Source organism: Ciconia boyciana, chromosome 2 (assembly GCF_034638445.1).
Source record: "Ciconia boyciana chromosome 2, ASM3463844v1, whole genome shotgun sequence".
NCBI classification, from domain to species: Eukaryota; Metazoa; Chordata; class Aves; order Ciconiiformes; family Ciconiidae; genus Ciconia; species Ciconia boyciana.
In genome coordinates this window covers 153,691,738-153,707,761 of record NC_132935.1, presented here as the reverse complement: position 1 = coordinate 153,707,761, position 16,024 = coordinate 153,691,738, and the positions used below count along the sequence as shown (strand labels likewise).

Genomic DNA, 16,024 nt, shown 5'->3' with positions numbered 1-16,024 from the left:
GTCTCTTCTCCCAAGTAACTAGCCATAGGATGAGAGGAAATGGCCTCAAGTTGTTCCAGGGGAGGTTTAGATTGGATATTAGGAAAAATTTCTTCCCTGAAAGGGTTGTCCAGCACTGGAAGAGGCTGCCTAGGGAAGTGGTTGAGTCACCATCCCTGGGGGTATTTAAAAGACGTGTAGATGTCGTGCTTAGGGACATGGTTTAGTGGTGAACTTGGCAGTGCTAGGTTAACAGTTGGACTCTATGATCTTAAAGGTCTTTTCCAACCTAAATGATATTATGATTCTGTGCCCAGTCCTGCACTGGGGAAGGAGGAGCCCCGTGCAGTGACACGGGCTGGAGCTGGAGCTGGAGCTACCCTGGGGTTGGGGGCAGCGAGTGGGCAAGAGCCAGCCCTGCACCCTGGCAGCAGGCAGTGTCCGTCCTGCTCTGGGTCAGCAGGGCACGGCAGGAGGTGGAGGAAGGGATCATCCCCCTCTGCTCAGCATGCGTTGCTCTGTGTCCGGTTCTGGGATGTCCTGAGGTCCCTTCCAACCTGAATTATTCCATGATGTTAGGTTATCGGGGCATATGGAGATGATGTGCTATTTAATAGATATAGGAAATATGCAGCACATAGGAAAGTTGATTTAAATTAATTAGTGATATGATTTCTCGTGGATTGGTATAGATTGCTTCTAGGTAAAGTGGATGAGTTTAAAAAAAAAAAAAGACTTCATGATGCATGGAGGTAACTCATTAATAGGAAGAACTTATATACCCTAAGACACAGTATTTTGTCTAGAAAATTGTAGGGTAGGAAAACAGGAAAAGTAACTCTAGAGTACATCTCGGACTACTTTCCTTACAGATTTAGGAAATCATCGTTTCTTTTCAGAAGAGCAAGAGATTCATATATATATTTGAAAGTTTATGCAAACTGTGTAGTGGGTAACAACCAAAGTAAATTTACTGTTTTTAATACCAACCTTTTGCTGTTTAAAGCAAGATCCAGTAGTTCCTTGATGCTTTTTTTGTACTCCAGTAGTAATGCAGCACACCTCGATATGTAGTAATGTTCCAGTGGTTTACTGACCATATTATTTCAATTTAGTGGGTTTTAGGAGACATTTAATTGCTAAAGTGGACGACTCATTGGCTCATTTTTTTGGCTATCGGACTTCTGTGCTGAGGACTGAAACTGATAGTGTAATGTGATCAATTTTTAAGTAAATCACTGTTACTGTTGAAAGTGGACATGCAGGATGCATGCAAAACCTAACATTATTTTACTTTGTAAACACCCTTTCCAACATTTCAGTGTCTCAGGAAGAGTGATGTTGGCCAGATGTTCAGATTTTGTATTGCATGGATTTCTGGTAAGTTAAAGCCCTTTTAGCAAGGCTGGGAAAGCATCAGTGAGTGTAAAAATGGAACAAGATGCTTCAGTGATCAGACTTGCATGTTTTTCTCTTTTTCATAACTCGTTCCTATCTGGGATCAGTATATACCCCTTGGCTGAAGACACTGTATATATGCTTGTATGTTTGAAAAAATTGAATGTCTGACCAAAGCCTCTTCTAAAGGTATGATCTGTAACCTTCCTGGGTGTGTATCCCTATTTCCTGGTAATACAAAATACCAAGAAATTAACTTTAGCTTGATACATCCCCAGTCCAAAAAGCAGTTTTACAGGTTAAGAAACAAAAAGATGAAAGGGACAAGTCGTCTTTTCTACTGTACAGTGTTCAGCTATTTTCTGTAGTCCTGTTTTTCTTCACTTCATGGGGCACAGGGCAAGGTAGAGTAAATGTGCTCTAGAATTGGTATGAGGGGAGTGATTGCAGATGGACTGCGTTCAGAAATGGAAAAGGTAACTGTCCTTTCAGCTCATCACCTGGTAACTTAAGAGTTGTTACAGGTATCAGTTGCTTTCTGAGGTCTCCTGGCCTACTTTCATTAATGTTAAGTATTTTGCTGGCTTGTGCCCTTGCAGAGTCGGTGAACCTACTTACGTTGTATCATTATTGCCAGCTGTCTGTGGTGCAGTATCAACGTATGTAAGAGAGTGCAATGGTTTCTGAAGCTGTTTCTCCCCCCCTTGCTGCTGTTGTGTGTTACACAGCAGGTCTTTGTGCCCGAAACTTGAGGAGACAGGTGATGGGAAGGAGATGCAATTCAAACCCAGGGACTTGTTCTTGCTGGCTTGTCGGGCTGTGGAACGTAACTGGAATCCAGCTGACATTGTGAGCGTTCGTGGCTTCCCTTTGGCACCTGACTGCTTGTTTTGACGGTTCTTCCTGCAGCAGAGAGCTAGACAGGGAAATGAACATATGCACTGGCAAGTTTTCAGATATATTAGTTTTTTATTAACCATTATTTTCCTTTCAGCCTGTGTTAACACACCCAAGTACCATATGCTGCTGAACAGACAAGTCCAGTACACACCCCAGCCTGATGATTTAGTTGGTTTTGATCTGTGTGTACTCTTTTGCCACAAAGGCTTTATCTGTTCTCAAAATACTCAAAGCAGTGAAGGTAGCCACACACATGGACATGTAATCTTAAATTTCGGACGGTTTTAAGCAGAAACTAAAAATATATACTTACTTTCCCTTTATCTCCTCATTTATAAATGAGAAGTTATGTTGACATACTTGGATCTGCTTCTGCACTTTCACTCATCCTGGTGGCCAGTCCATTTGCGTTTGAGAGTTACACTGAAATACCTGTGCATGACTGTCCAGGTGACAGTGTTTTTTAAAAAACATTTAAGGATCTGTGTACTGAAAAAGATCTTAAAGCAAAAAGCTATAAACGATATCTAAATTTAAATCATTTCAGTTTTACAAAGATGATCTCTGATAGGCACAGAGAGCCTCGGTGACCTCAGCTTGGCAAAGCCAATCTGTTTCCCCAGATACTGCTCCATGGTAAGAAATACTCTTCTTATTTTGGCCTGAACAGATTAGAAAATATAGGTGTGTGTGGGGAGAAAATCTGATTTGCTTGATTTCAAGATGTGAAACAAATCGTAGTGGCAACTACAGTTGGTCTGCACCCAGCTGAAAGCTGCAGTTGGGAAACCTGAGTTGTTACGGTCAAAGGTAAGAAGTCCAGACACCTCTCAGGGAGTGCTTGCTGTCCTCCCCCAGTAGTGCTCTCTGGGTGGGCTTCAAACCAAACAAGAGAAATCACTGCCCCACATCCCACCCCCAGCTACCTAATCGTAGCCGTTGAGATACAATAGTTTTTCTGATGCTCTGGGACATCTTCCTGGTGGGCAGGTGAGATTAAATCACAGCAGTGGGCATAATTTGTAAACACTAAGCGTTGTAAGGCGAGCTTTTTAGGAGCCTGATTTTCTGCTTTGTCTTAAATAGATAGCTACTTCTGACTAAGAAGTTTGTGGTGTTCCCTTCTTGTACAACATGGACAAAATATTTCAGAGAATAATCTTATTTATTGTAATTATTTATATTAAACACTTCTATACATTTTTGGAAAGGATACATTTGCAAAAACCAAGGCACCTATGTGGAACTAAAGGAATAAGAAATCTTCCTATGCCATTTAATAAGAACACATTGCACTTTCCATTCCTGTTTCTAGATATTGTTTTCCACATATGGTCCTTGTTTCCATTATGTGGGAACATAAAATTGTTAGCTACAGAATATTGAATGATATTACTTAAACGAATGGTTTTCTCAGTTTTTCCTTTGTGCTTTTTAGAAGTCATGTTGTATGGAATAAATGGAATACGAATGGCTGCATTCTTACTGCCTTTGTAATGTGCTCTTGCTTCCACTCTCAGTGCTGGTGTTCACTTAGCAAATATTTATCTTCCATTATAGAGGACTTTGGAGCAGAAAATGTAGTGCTCCTGAGTTTAAATTATAAGTACCTTTATAATCATAGTCAAGTAGAATAGTTAAATGGGTGTACACAGGAAACAGGAGATCTGACTTGCTTAGACTTGAGCTGAGTGATGCAATATTTAAATGAAGATGTTATAAATCAGGTTTAGCATTACTTCTGTCCTTGTATTAAATGAAGTGAACTTGCTAGTTCTTCTGCATGAACTGGTGACAAAGGCATCTATACAGCTTTTACAAAATAATTGCACATTGCTAATTTACACATTGGTGGAGCAGTGTAGCTAATGAGTTTCCTATCAAAGCATGTTTTTATATCTCTAAATGCATTGCAGATATGGAGAGTGCAGTACCCTTTTACACAATCATAACAGTGAGAGGAAATAAATGTGGCTTTGTTTTGTTGACAAAATGTGAAAATCTAATTATAATATACAAATTCAAATTTTGAAACAACAGCAAAGCATCCGACTCTGGGATGCTTTCTTAAACCAGAACAACTCTGAAGCAGGTTTCTTGAAAAGCTTCCACGTAATTTTTAAAATTTCTTTTGTTTTTTTTTGTTTTCATCTTTGCAGAAACTGACTTTTGTAGACTTGATATATTTTGCACTTTTCTTGTTTTATAACTAGAAGACATTTTCCTTTTCACTTGTGTAAGCACCCCGCTGCACGTGCCCCGAGCAGGCCATCTCTCTGGGGGTTAGTACTGGAGCAAGTTCCTAATTTGTGAGATCTCACTTGAGAGCCCCGCGCTGCCACTGGGAGAGGGGACCCCGAAGGTGTTTCGGGTGTCCTGAAGGAGCAATTGGATCAGTTTGCCCCACAGATGAAGTTGCGTAAACTCCAGTAAACTCTGGTAATTGGCGATTTCCACTTTATGACTCAGTAACTGATTTAAGCCAAAACAGAATTTTTGACTGCTTCAGAAAATGCTGAAGACTGTATTACTGCTACTGCATAGGGAATTATGAATATCTCTTTACTGGCTGTGATGGAGAAATGCAACTTGACCAAGCTGTGAATACAGATACCCTTGTAACGTTGATGTAGTAGTACTTGAATTCAAATCGGTGTTAAGTTTGATCCAGTTTCTTTTGTATTTAGCAAACAGTGCACACGAGCTGACTCTTATACAACATATGTTCCCTGTACACAGAACACAGAATAGGAATTTAAATGTGAACATTTATGCAGTTTGAGTGTTTCCATGTTGTTTGGTTAGTTAATACATAGAATTAGTTGTTAAAATTTGGAACCATAAATAGCTGTGGATTTTCTTAACTTGGTAAAATCACTAGCTTCAATGTTTTTGGGTTTGTTTCTTTGGTGGTTTTTTTTGTTTGTTTGGGGTTGTTTTTTGTTTTAGTATGGTGTAACTAATCTGTACAAAATGTGAGTACTCCCCTTCCAGCTAGACCTCTCTTCACTCCTAAGCCTCCCCCACCAAATCTTTGATTTATGTGAAACCTTTAATAGAGTAAAAGGGCCTCAAGAGAATGACTGCTCTGTGAAGTTTGGAGAGGGCTTTAATAAAAAGTTTCATTGTTATTTCATATTTACTTACCAAATCCTGCCAGAGTAAATTCTTGCCAAACTAGTTTTATATATTTCTTGTCTGGTCTTGCTAACATATTGTTTTGTATTAGGACCTCGTCTGACAGGAAAAGCCACCAGAGCAGTTCAGGCTATGGCACAACGAATAGGTGATGCAGGAAAAATGAAATCTATCAAAAACTTATTATGCAATATCAAGAAACTTTTAAAGGAACTAATTAGTAAAAATGATGCAGCTTATATATCAAAGCTATTTTTAATGTAGATTGTACATACTGAAATAGCACAATAGTGCTTTAGAAGTGGGCGTTTCTACTATTGATTCTGTAATAGTGCGTGTTTTCTTACATTTGCCTTGGAGGTGGGAAATACTTGTGGTAGGAAGAAAAAAAAATAAGGATACAGGAATATTGAAGTTTGATGGATGTTTTGTTTTGATGGATGTAGTCCAGTCACTGAGCCAGTATTGCAATTATCTCTTTTTAATGTTTCCATTCTTCAGTAAGAAGATTAAGTGATGCAAACAAAAATGGCGAAGTGTGTGACATATGAGGGATCAGACTCTCTTAAAGCCCGAACTAGTTTTTCCATTTCTGATTTTGCAGTGAAGCCTGGCTTATGGTTCAATTCTGACTTGGCTTTGAGATGGAGTAATTAGGAGAGGAAGCTGAATCAAGTCCTTTAGGAGTGCAGGATGCTTCCTAGCTCATCAGTTTGGTCGTGTCTTCAAAGCCTGGCTTTTCCCAACTGTGTTTCAGTCTCTAGTGTAGATACAAGAGGCAGAGGAGATTTTTGTAATGGGCTGGAGGATGAGGAGGGATCCTCTCTCCTTTTAGTTCAAGAGCAGAGTTTACAAAGGCACCTCTTTAGTGGAATTCCCTTTAGAACTTGTTTGTTAAGGAACTTTGAAGGATTTCTGGTTTACACAGAAGGCTTTTTCCAGCCCTGTCTGTAAGTGTTGGTGGAGTATTCAAACTTAACTTAGTTTATCCTAGTATTTGCATTATGTACCATTTTACAGAGTAAATTTCTGTAATATGTAGCTATGTATGCACCTCTGTATGCATGACAATGTGAATAACGTGGTGCTATTTTTAATTATTCCTGAATTTTTACTTAAAAAAAATGGATGATGAATTATCTCCTGTAATGTGCTACAACAGCAAGTGCAGTTTGGGGAAAAGCCATGTACTAGGAAAATCAGTTAATTGTATAATAAATACTTGCTTAGAAGAAATGTAATGATATTTAATACTTAGATAAATTAGAGAAAAAAATCTGTAATTTTATTTCTGAAATGACTAGCCTAATGACTGTAAAATGTAATTCTGAAATCTGATCATTGGATGATGATGATTTACAACAGTATTTAAGGTGGATGTACTTATACAAACAATGAAGTAAGTCTCATGCTTATCAAATTTCTCCAAAATCTTTGACCTATGCATATATATAACGTGCAAATAAAAAGAGTTCTAAGACATTACAAACAAAACTAATATCCCTTGATGTTCTTTCATGCAGCATGCTGTCCAAGATTTCATGCAGCGTGTCCTATCAAGATTTAAAAACACATATGGATTTAGAGGAATTCTGGTGGTCCCATTTCTTGTCCTGTTGCATCCTTTAAGAAATCAAATTATTTTCAAGTTCTTTAAGGGTGGAGGTTTATTTTTTTCATGTGGGTTTTTTAGTTTTTTTTTTTTTTTTAGTTTGTTTGGTTCAGGTTTGGTTTTGGGTGGTTTTTTTTTTGTTTGGTTTTTTTTTTTTTTTTTTGACTTCCAGACACTGATACCTGAAAAGACTTGGATGCTAACTGCTATTTTTAGGAAGTCAGGCACTTTGCAAGATGTTGCAAGTTCGAAGGTCCTCAAATTAGTCACTTTCTGCAGTCGTGCCTGCTCAGTGAAAAGCAAGGGAGCTCTCTTACTGCTAGACACTTAACAACAGCCCGGGGCATTGGCACTGTTATGGGGGAGTATTTGAGAAGCAAGAAAAGATTATGTATCATGTGCAGGTTGTGTGTTTATAGTACAACTTTCCCCTGTTAGAAAACAAGCCTTTTAAGAATAGCATGTTGAGTACTAAACAGCACTCAGGTCATGTAGCAATACGTAGAAGATACTTTGTGGACACAACCTTATTCTATCAGTTATCATTACCTTTTGTACCAAAAGTAATAATGAAAACTATAAAGCCAGTCTTCCCAGTTACTGGTAGACACATTTATACACACAAAACCATACACACACATACATATGTTCATATATATGTATATCTTTTTTTAATTAAAATGTGGAAAGTGTTCTTCGTATAAGATTTAGATATCCCATCTACCAGCTCTACCAAAGCACAAGTACAAAGCCCTTTGATATCATTTAAATATTGGTTTGTACTCTTTATAGCTGTCCTGTAAAAAACCCCACACTTTATGGCTGTCCTGTAACATTTTGTGCCTGTTGACCACTCTCTGAGATACTTTATTTTGAGGATGTTGTATTTTCTTTTTATATAGTGCATATATTCAGTAACACTGGGAATGCTGTTCCCCCGCGTGTCAGTGATGGGACTATGACTCATGCAGAACTGATAAAAGTGGGAAGAGTATGTATCTAATCTAGGGTGATTTAAAAAGAGAACTTTGGCTTTACATATCAATTTACATTTATTTACAGGAATATGACCTAAATGGATGTTTTAATGTCAAGCATTTGTAGGACTGCAATGTTAACTATATGGTGGAATAACCTTTTTCCATTGGTATGTGATATCTGATACTATTTTCTTCTCCGTTTATGCAGGATCCAAACTACTGGATACAAGTACATCGACTGGAGCATGGGGATGGTGGGATCTTAGATCTTGATGACATTCTTTGTGATGTAGCTGATGACAAAGACCGTGTAAGTACAAATAGCTACAAAAGCAGCTCAGTGCGCGCTGCACGTCAGCGTATCAGCATTCTGTGCTTCCTGCACGTGCCCAAAAGTGGGAGTCAATACAAAGACTTCAGGGTTTTTTTTAATATAGTTTGCTTGACAGATGTGAGATGTCTGTTACTGTTATGTTTTTCAAAAAGCACAGGAAATCTTTTATTGAAATCATGGGTTTTCCATCCTTTTTGGTTCTTTAAAAGTTTAAGTAAGAAAAGGAGGCTGCAAGAATAAAAAAACCTCATACAGTGGAACAATAATGCAAAAAAAAAAAATTGAACCTGTAAGTTAAGATTTTAGCTTCATGTTACCAGTTGAACATGTGAAAAATACATGCTGCTTTTAAACTGTGGAGGGTTGGTGGAGTGTTTTTCAAAAATCTTTTTGGGAGGAATTGCTGGTTACACAGAACTTGAGAAAATAATTACACACTGCTGGGTCTTGAGTGCTTTTACTGGTTGTTTTTTTGTTTTGTTTTGTTTTTAAGTAGAGATTTAGATCACAGTGAACTAAGAGGTTTGTGATTATTGGCTGTTTGAGGTTATAGATACTTGTGTCTTTGAATTACAGTTCAAAAAGGGTAAGGTAAGAAACACTGTGGCAAACTGTAAAGTCATATGTAAATACACCACTTTTCTCTGCAAAGGCCCATGTGTTTGCTGAAGCTCTTGAGCGCATCTGAGGCTGATACACACTTCAGTCTGGAAATGTGTTTCAGGACCCTGCTCCCTTCACCCGCAGGATCCTTAACTGCCTCTGTTGGAAGCAACAGGAACTCTGAAGGCTCCTTGAAAACTGGCCAAATGATGACTCTTAGGCTAATTTTTCAGAAATAAATACTTTGCCTGCAGTTATTTCTTGTGACAAAATTTAATTGACATGGTTATTTCAAATGGGACTTTATAAAGAAAAATTATGTGAGGAGTCTTGGGACATGGAGACTCCTCTCTGTCTGAAATGTTGGGATTACTCAAGCTGTATAGAGTAACAGCACTGAGTTTTCAGGAATTTCTTCCATAAAAATAGTGCCCAGCTAAGATTTCATGAACAGCTAATTAAAACTTCTAGTTAGTTATCTCATATTGAAGTGCTCAGCTGCATGATTAGTTTAGCTTTTGCTTACAGCCCTCAAGGAAGCTGGTGCAAATTGTGTGTGTGTATATATATATATTTTTTTTAAACTTATTTGAATCATGCACTTCTTAGCTCCTCACATGCTCCTCCCTTCAGAAGGAGAAGTTTCAGTTCTGGTGACTTCAAGACCTCATTCTTTGGCTGTTACCTTGGCTTGCTGCCTTCAACTGGGGTAATTCCTCACAGTGAAACTCTGTGGGTGTTTTTATGTGCATGACTAATAGATGAAAAACTCTGACTGCAACTGAAACAGGCAAAGTCATTATTACAATATTGTTTTTGTGTGTAGATGGACAAGATACCTAGTAATTAGTAGTATTTATTTCTGCATTTGCCAAGCTCGTATGCTCTGATTCTGTGAATCTGGCACGTCTCTACTGATAGCACTTATCAGTTAAATTTCCCTTTTTTAAAGGACCTTGTAGCATTGATTAAGAAGGTGCAATATAAACATGTACTGTGCTATACTGCTTTATATCCTTGAATTAGTCATTCTCACTGGACCTTCATGTTTGATTCTTTTCAAGCATTTTGGTCATTAGTCATTGTTTTTCAGTTTCCCGTCTTATATTTTACAGCTGACCTTCCTGGTTCCCTTTAGTTTTGGATTGTTAGCTTCGCATTTGATGCTTCCTCCATACCAAGCGTATCAACTAGCTCTGTGTTAGCAGAACCTGATATAGGTCTCATTAATGCAAGGTTCTGAATATATCTCCAGTTAGTGATATTTTTTATAGATATATACACACTTAAGCATATCTTGTTAAAATGCAATTAAACAGGTGATGTCTAAACATTTAATTAAATTATTACTGAGATCTGTAGGATTAGTTAGGCTCAAAATTAAACATTAGCCTATATAATTTTTTTTTCAGTTGGGACAAAAATATCTAGGATATTGCAAAACTGAACACTTAATATCTTTGTGATAATTTTCACAAGGAAGCTCTTTACATTCTTGAAGACAAGTTCGTTGTGCTATTCACTACCTATCATCTGTACTTTTGAAAATCACTTTGCTCTTATCATGGTTCTCTAGATGTAAGGATCATTCCCACAGTGATAAATGTAATTTTTGTCTTTTTAATGTTGCTTTTATGCCATAATTATTTGTACAGTGTCATATAAGCACAATACAGAATGCAAAGCAGCTAAGGACCAGCTTGTCCTCTTGATGAATTTATTGCTCTGTATAGTCAACTATACTAGTAAAATAAAACACTAAGTAATGTGAAGAATATATTTACTCCTATTCCACTGTCTCCATGGAGAAAATGTTCTATCCTGTAACAAATACAAAGACCCTTAGAGACAGCAGCTGTTCTGAATGGAATAAGAGAAGTATCTTTGTGATGGTGTCCTTCACATTAAAATGCAGCATGGTAGGGTGACTTTATTTAGCTTCTTCAGTCCCTATATTTTGGTATTCTCTTGTCACTTACTAAAACAGAATGGATGAGTAAGGGTTAACCAGTTGCTCTCTGGAATAATTTGTGATGTTCAATGTTGTTCCCCCTTAAAAAAAAGGACAAAAACATGAAACAAATTACATGGAAAAACTGATTTTGCTAAGCTGTTTGTTCCTTTCTGAAACAGCTTTTCTTAAACCCTTTAACATAGTTCACTGAGAAAGTGCATAATGCATTCTAACTTAGCTGGCATGCAACTTCGACATTCATATTACACAATATCACTACACATGAAGTTGCTGATGAAAACTTGGTTAATGCAGTTAATGGTAGTAACAGTATTAAAACAAAAATTAATAAATGCTCATTTGGATAATTTTTTTCTTGGAAAACTTTTTTGTCATTGATTGAAGTGCAAATTTTGTCCAGGTTTTATTATAGCAAGATATTTTTCAATAGAAGTATACCAGTGTTTTTTATATTTATCTGTCTGTCTCTCTGTATACATGAATACAAATGGATTGTCTTGTATTTGTTGTTTTTTGCAAAATATTTGACTACAAGAAACAAGAGTCTGTTTTCAACTAGTGGCATCCATTTAAAGCCTTTGACACGGTCCCTCACAACATCCTCCTCTCTAAATTGGAGATATATGGATTTGATGGGTGGACTGTTCAGTGGATAAGGAATTGGTTGGATGGTCCATCCAGAGGGTAGTGGTCAACGGCTCAATGTCCAGATGGAGATCAGTGACAAGCGGTGTCCCTCAGGGCTTCGTACTGGGACCAGTGCTGTTCAATATTTTTATCAATGACATTGACAGTGAGATCGAGTGCACCCTCAGCAACTTTGCAGATTACACCAAGCTGAGTGGTGCAGTTGACATGTCTGAGGGACAGGATGTCATCCAGAGGGACCTGGACAAGCTGGAGAAGTGGGCCTGTGTGAGCCTCATGAGGTTCAACAAGGCCAAGTGCAGGCTCCTACACCTGGGTCGGGGCAATCCTTGGTTTCAATACAGGCTGGGGGATGATGTGATCAAGAGCAGCCCTGCGGAAAAGGACTTGGGGGTCCTGATGGATGAAAAGCGGGACGTGAGCTGACAATGTGCGCTCGCAGCCCAGAAGGCCAACCGTATCCTGGGCTGCATCAAAAGAAGCGTGGCCAGCAGGTCAAGGGAGGGGATTCTGCCCCTCTGCTCTGCTCTGGTGAGACCCCACCTGCAGTTCTGCGTCCAGCTCTGGAGCCCCCAGCACAAGGACATGGACCTGTTGGAGCGGGTCCAGAGGAGGGCCACGAAAATGATCTGAGGGCTGGAGCACCTCTCCTATGAGGACAGGCTGAGAGAGTTGGGGTTGTTCAGCCTGGAGAAGAGAAGGCTGCGGGGAGACCTTATAGCAGCCTTCCAGTGCTTAAAGGGGGCCTATAGGAAAGACAGGGACAGACTCTTTAGCGAGGCCTGTTGTGGCAGGACAAGGAGCAATGGTTTTAAACTAAGGGAGGGCAGATTTACACTAGATATAAGGAAGAAATTTTTTACCATGAGGGTGGTGAGGCACTGGCACAGGTTGCCCAGAGAGGTAGTGGAGGCCCCATCCCTGGCAACATTCAAGGTCAGGTTGGATGGGGCTCTGAGCAACCTGATCTAGTTGAAGATGTCCCTGCTCTTGCAGGGGGGTTGGACTAGATGGTTGTAAAGGTCCCTTCCAATCCAAAGCATTCTATGATTCCAGTCCTAAGTACTAGCACGCTTGGTATTGTATGAGGAAACTCCTTGAGGAGCTCGGGCAGGTGAATATCCAATATCTCTTTGCCAGAAATAAAGGAGAAATAACTCCTTTTAACTTGCTTTTAGTCAACTGCATAACCTTTTTTCATTATTTTAAAAATACAGGATTCTTGTGCATTTAGTGATTAGAAAAATATTTCAGAGATAGGTTAACAAACTGATTTGTTTAGATTTCTGTTACTTGTAAAAGTAGCCCTTCATTTGAAGGCTCTCAAAAAACATATGTCAACTTGACAAGTTTCCAGCTTGATGATAACATACTCAGTGACCTCAGTTCAGTTCTTTGTAGGCAGACTTTCTCAACAGCAAAAAAACCCCAACCAACTGAACAAAAAAAGCCCCAGCCATCCTTAACCATGGTTTCTCCTGGCAGGCTGAAGCACATAGACACTTCAGTGATCTTCATACTTTGGGTATAATATGAAAGTACTTATTCAGGGATCTCACAGGCCTTTGTTTGTCCATGGAAAAAAATATGCAGGAAATTGTTGTGTAATCTTCCGTTTTAAAAACTACATGTATGAATATAACTTGCTCCCAGTTGGATTCTCACTGAAATAGTCACTTGTATTTTGCACAATTTAAAAAAAAATATTGAATGTGCAATTAATGTGTAATTTTTTCCTGCATAGTAATGCTCAAGCTGTTGCTCAGTGAAAAGCTTTGGAGATCAAAATGTCTATGTTTGGTGTAGCTACATTTCTGAAAAATTAGAGGCTTTCCTTCCCGCGAGAACAACAAGGATCTGCCATTAACAGCCACTGGTTTTGGTGAGCAGTTGGGCGAATAGAGCTAGTTTGAAACAATGTAGAGTATGAACCTAATGGCAATTATTCATAAATTCATTTGCCCAAATGTGTTAGGTTTTTGGTAGCTTGGGATTAGCAACCTGTAAATGTAAAAGTATTGGCATCTTATCATTTCCTTCATCACTGTCCTAATAAATTCAACACCCTAGTTCTCAAAAATAACTACTGTGTGTATGCTTAGAGTTACAGCCTGGTTTTTGTTCTCTAAACTAAAGAATGGGCTTTCTTTGCTTGACTTACTGTTTTCAAATATTCAGTCAGCTCTTCACTCTGCATAATTCATACTTACACCTGCTGTGTGCAGAGACAACAACCAGAGGAATATGGTTTGGTATTGTCTAGAGTGAAGTTTCATGCTTACCACGGTGTTTGTGTGCGTGGTGTAAGTATCCAGCCCAGGTCACTGTAAGGTCAAGGTGATGGTGGTGCTTAGTGCTGGTTAGACGTACTCTGAACCTCCTAGAAAGATGCACAAGAAGTTGCTGTTTTGAGTGGAATACTGTTGGTGAGAATGGGAGATTCATTTCATAGATCTGTGCAGGAACGGCATTTGTAAACATTCATGATCTAGAGTTAACGATGTTAAGTAATCAAATGGCTGCTGAAATTCAGTGAGATCAATTGCACTTCATTTGCATCCACTTTTAGAGACCTACAGACACTCTGTTAATATGATGAATTTAATGCCCGCTTGCTTCTAGTGTGATGGGAGAAAGCCTTTGAACAGCTTCTTCACGTAATATGGCAGCATATTAGGAGCTTTTCCCAGCGTAGTGGAAAGGAAATGAACTTTTGGTTTTTGTGTTAAACATATGGTCAATTCTAAATAATACTGTTGTTTTGTTTACTTCCTCTTGGACAGCACTGTTGAGTTAGAGAGGCATGTGATACACAAAATGTGGGTTTGGAAAGGATGACTTTATTTTGTTTGTCACAAATGTTAACTTGAAACCAACACAAAAATAAGTCTATTTTGAGCAAATGCATTATGATGTTAAGGTTAAAGGCTAGCTAGGGACTAGAGAGCTGTGATTACAATTTCTCACTGCTATTGATTTTTGTTCTGTCACACTTATTTTTAGGGATAGTTCTGCAAGACCCCAGTTCTATAGTAAATTCTGGGTAGACCAGTGACAATATGATGATTGTAGAAAGAATGAGATTCTGGTAACCCTGTGTCTGTTCATTCTCTCTAAAATGTTAAAGAGCTTTTGAACTTGATGAAAGTTGCACAGATAAACTTGTGTTATCTTTAGATTTCCATCAGCACATAATCAGAATACTCAGAAGTAGTGTTGTTTGTTCTAAATTTGGGTGTCTCTCTGCCTCATTTAAGCAAACTTACAGCTAAATTTACATTTGAGTTCTCTTTGACTCTGCAACTTAAGAATTTAACCCTAAAACCATGCACAGAGAACAACAACTTTTTGTTGTACTTCTGAAGTTTGTTTCTGCCATTAACAGATTAAAACCCTGGAGTGAATGAAAGAACGTCTAGGTCCAGTGCAGCAAATCTGACAGCAAAACCTAAAAATGCCAAAAAATTACTCAAAAATATGATTCTTAGTATTTACAGTACCATGACTGGTATGGCCTTCTTCCTTTTTCCTCAAAACTTTTCCATCAAATTAAATTTCAACTACTGCCATGATTATCTCTGCCACAGTGTGCAGCTTCTCTCTTCTTGTTCTGTTACTGCCTTCCCTGTATCCCAGGAAAACAGGATGACCTTGAAACAATTTGTTGTTACTCATAAGTGACTTGGCAAAACACATTTTGAGCATAAGGCATTCTTTTCTTGTAACAGCTTAAAATAACTACTTGAGCCGCTGAGCTTGGGAAAGTATTGATACTGGGAAGGAAACCCTTTGCATAACAATTCCATGCTTATTTTCTGTTAAAAAATTCAAAAACTTCAATTTAACAATGAGCTCTTGATATAATCTAGTATTCTGCAGTGTTTTTTATTTTAATTACATTTTCAGAGATTGACAATTTGATATTAACCTCAGTTCTGACAGATTGGTAAAAACAGAATGTCTCTGTTTTAACCAGGTTTTCTTGCATTAACACTATTGACTCATTATTACTGGGATAGCCACATGATTTTTAGGTCCGCCTTGCTGTTGGATTTAAAATAGAACATCTAAGTTTTTACGTAGTCTTTATTCCCAGCTGCTATTTAATGAAGACATATTTGGAAATAACATACTCCAAATATAAATATTATCTTCTGTCAAAGAATGGAATTAAAATGCTCGTAGTATTTCTAATAAACTAAGTTTTAACTTCACAATGTTTATGGATGAGACTAAAATGCATGGAATTGAGGAAATAATGGGCATAATATATTAATATTGAAACATGCATTTTCCAATCACTAAGAGATATTAGATGTAACTAAATGTTATCTCCCATCTGTAGCTCTTAGTTTTTCATCTCTTTCAGCACCGTTCTCCAAATTATTAATCTCACCATCATTTACTTTTTCTAGCTCTGTGAAGACAGCATTTCCATTCACAATTTGTTGTTTATT

The 16,024-nt window shown here is 38.1% G+C and overlaps 1 protein-coding gene across 15 annotated transcripts in view; it reads left to right on the top strand.

Annotated features, from left to right (window-relative positions):
- Window positions 1-16,024, top strand: part of PARD3 (par-3 family cell polarity regulator) — a 463,980-nt gene that overhangs the window by 43,419 nt on the left and 404,537 nt on the right. For all 15 annotated transcript variants that reach the window (XM_072854616.1, XM_072854617.1, XM_072854615.1 and 12 more), the window contains exon 2: window positions 8,216-8,317. In XM_072854616.1, the coding sequence (XP_072710717.1) occupies window positions 8,216-8,317 (102 nt within the window). The remainder of the gene's footprint in view (window positions 1-8,215; window positions 8,318-16,024) is intronic.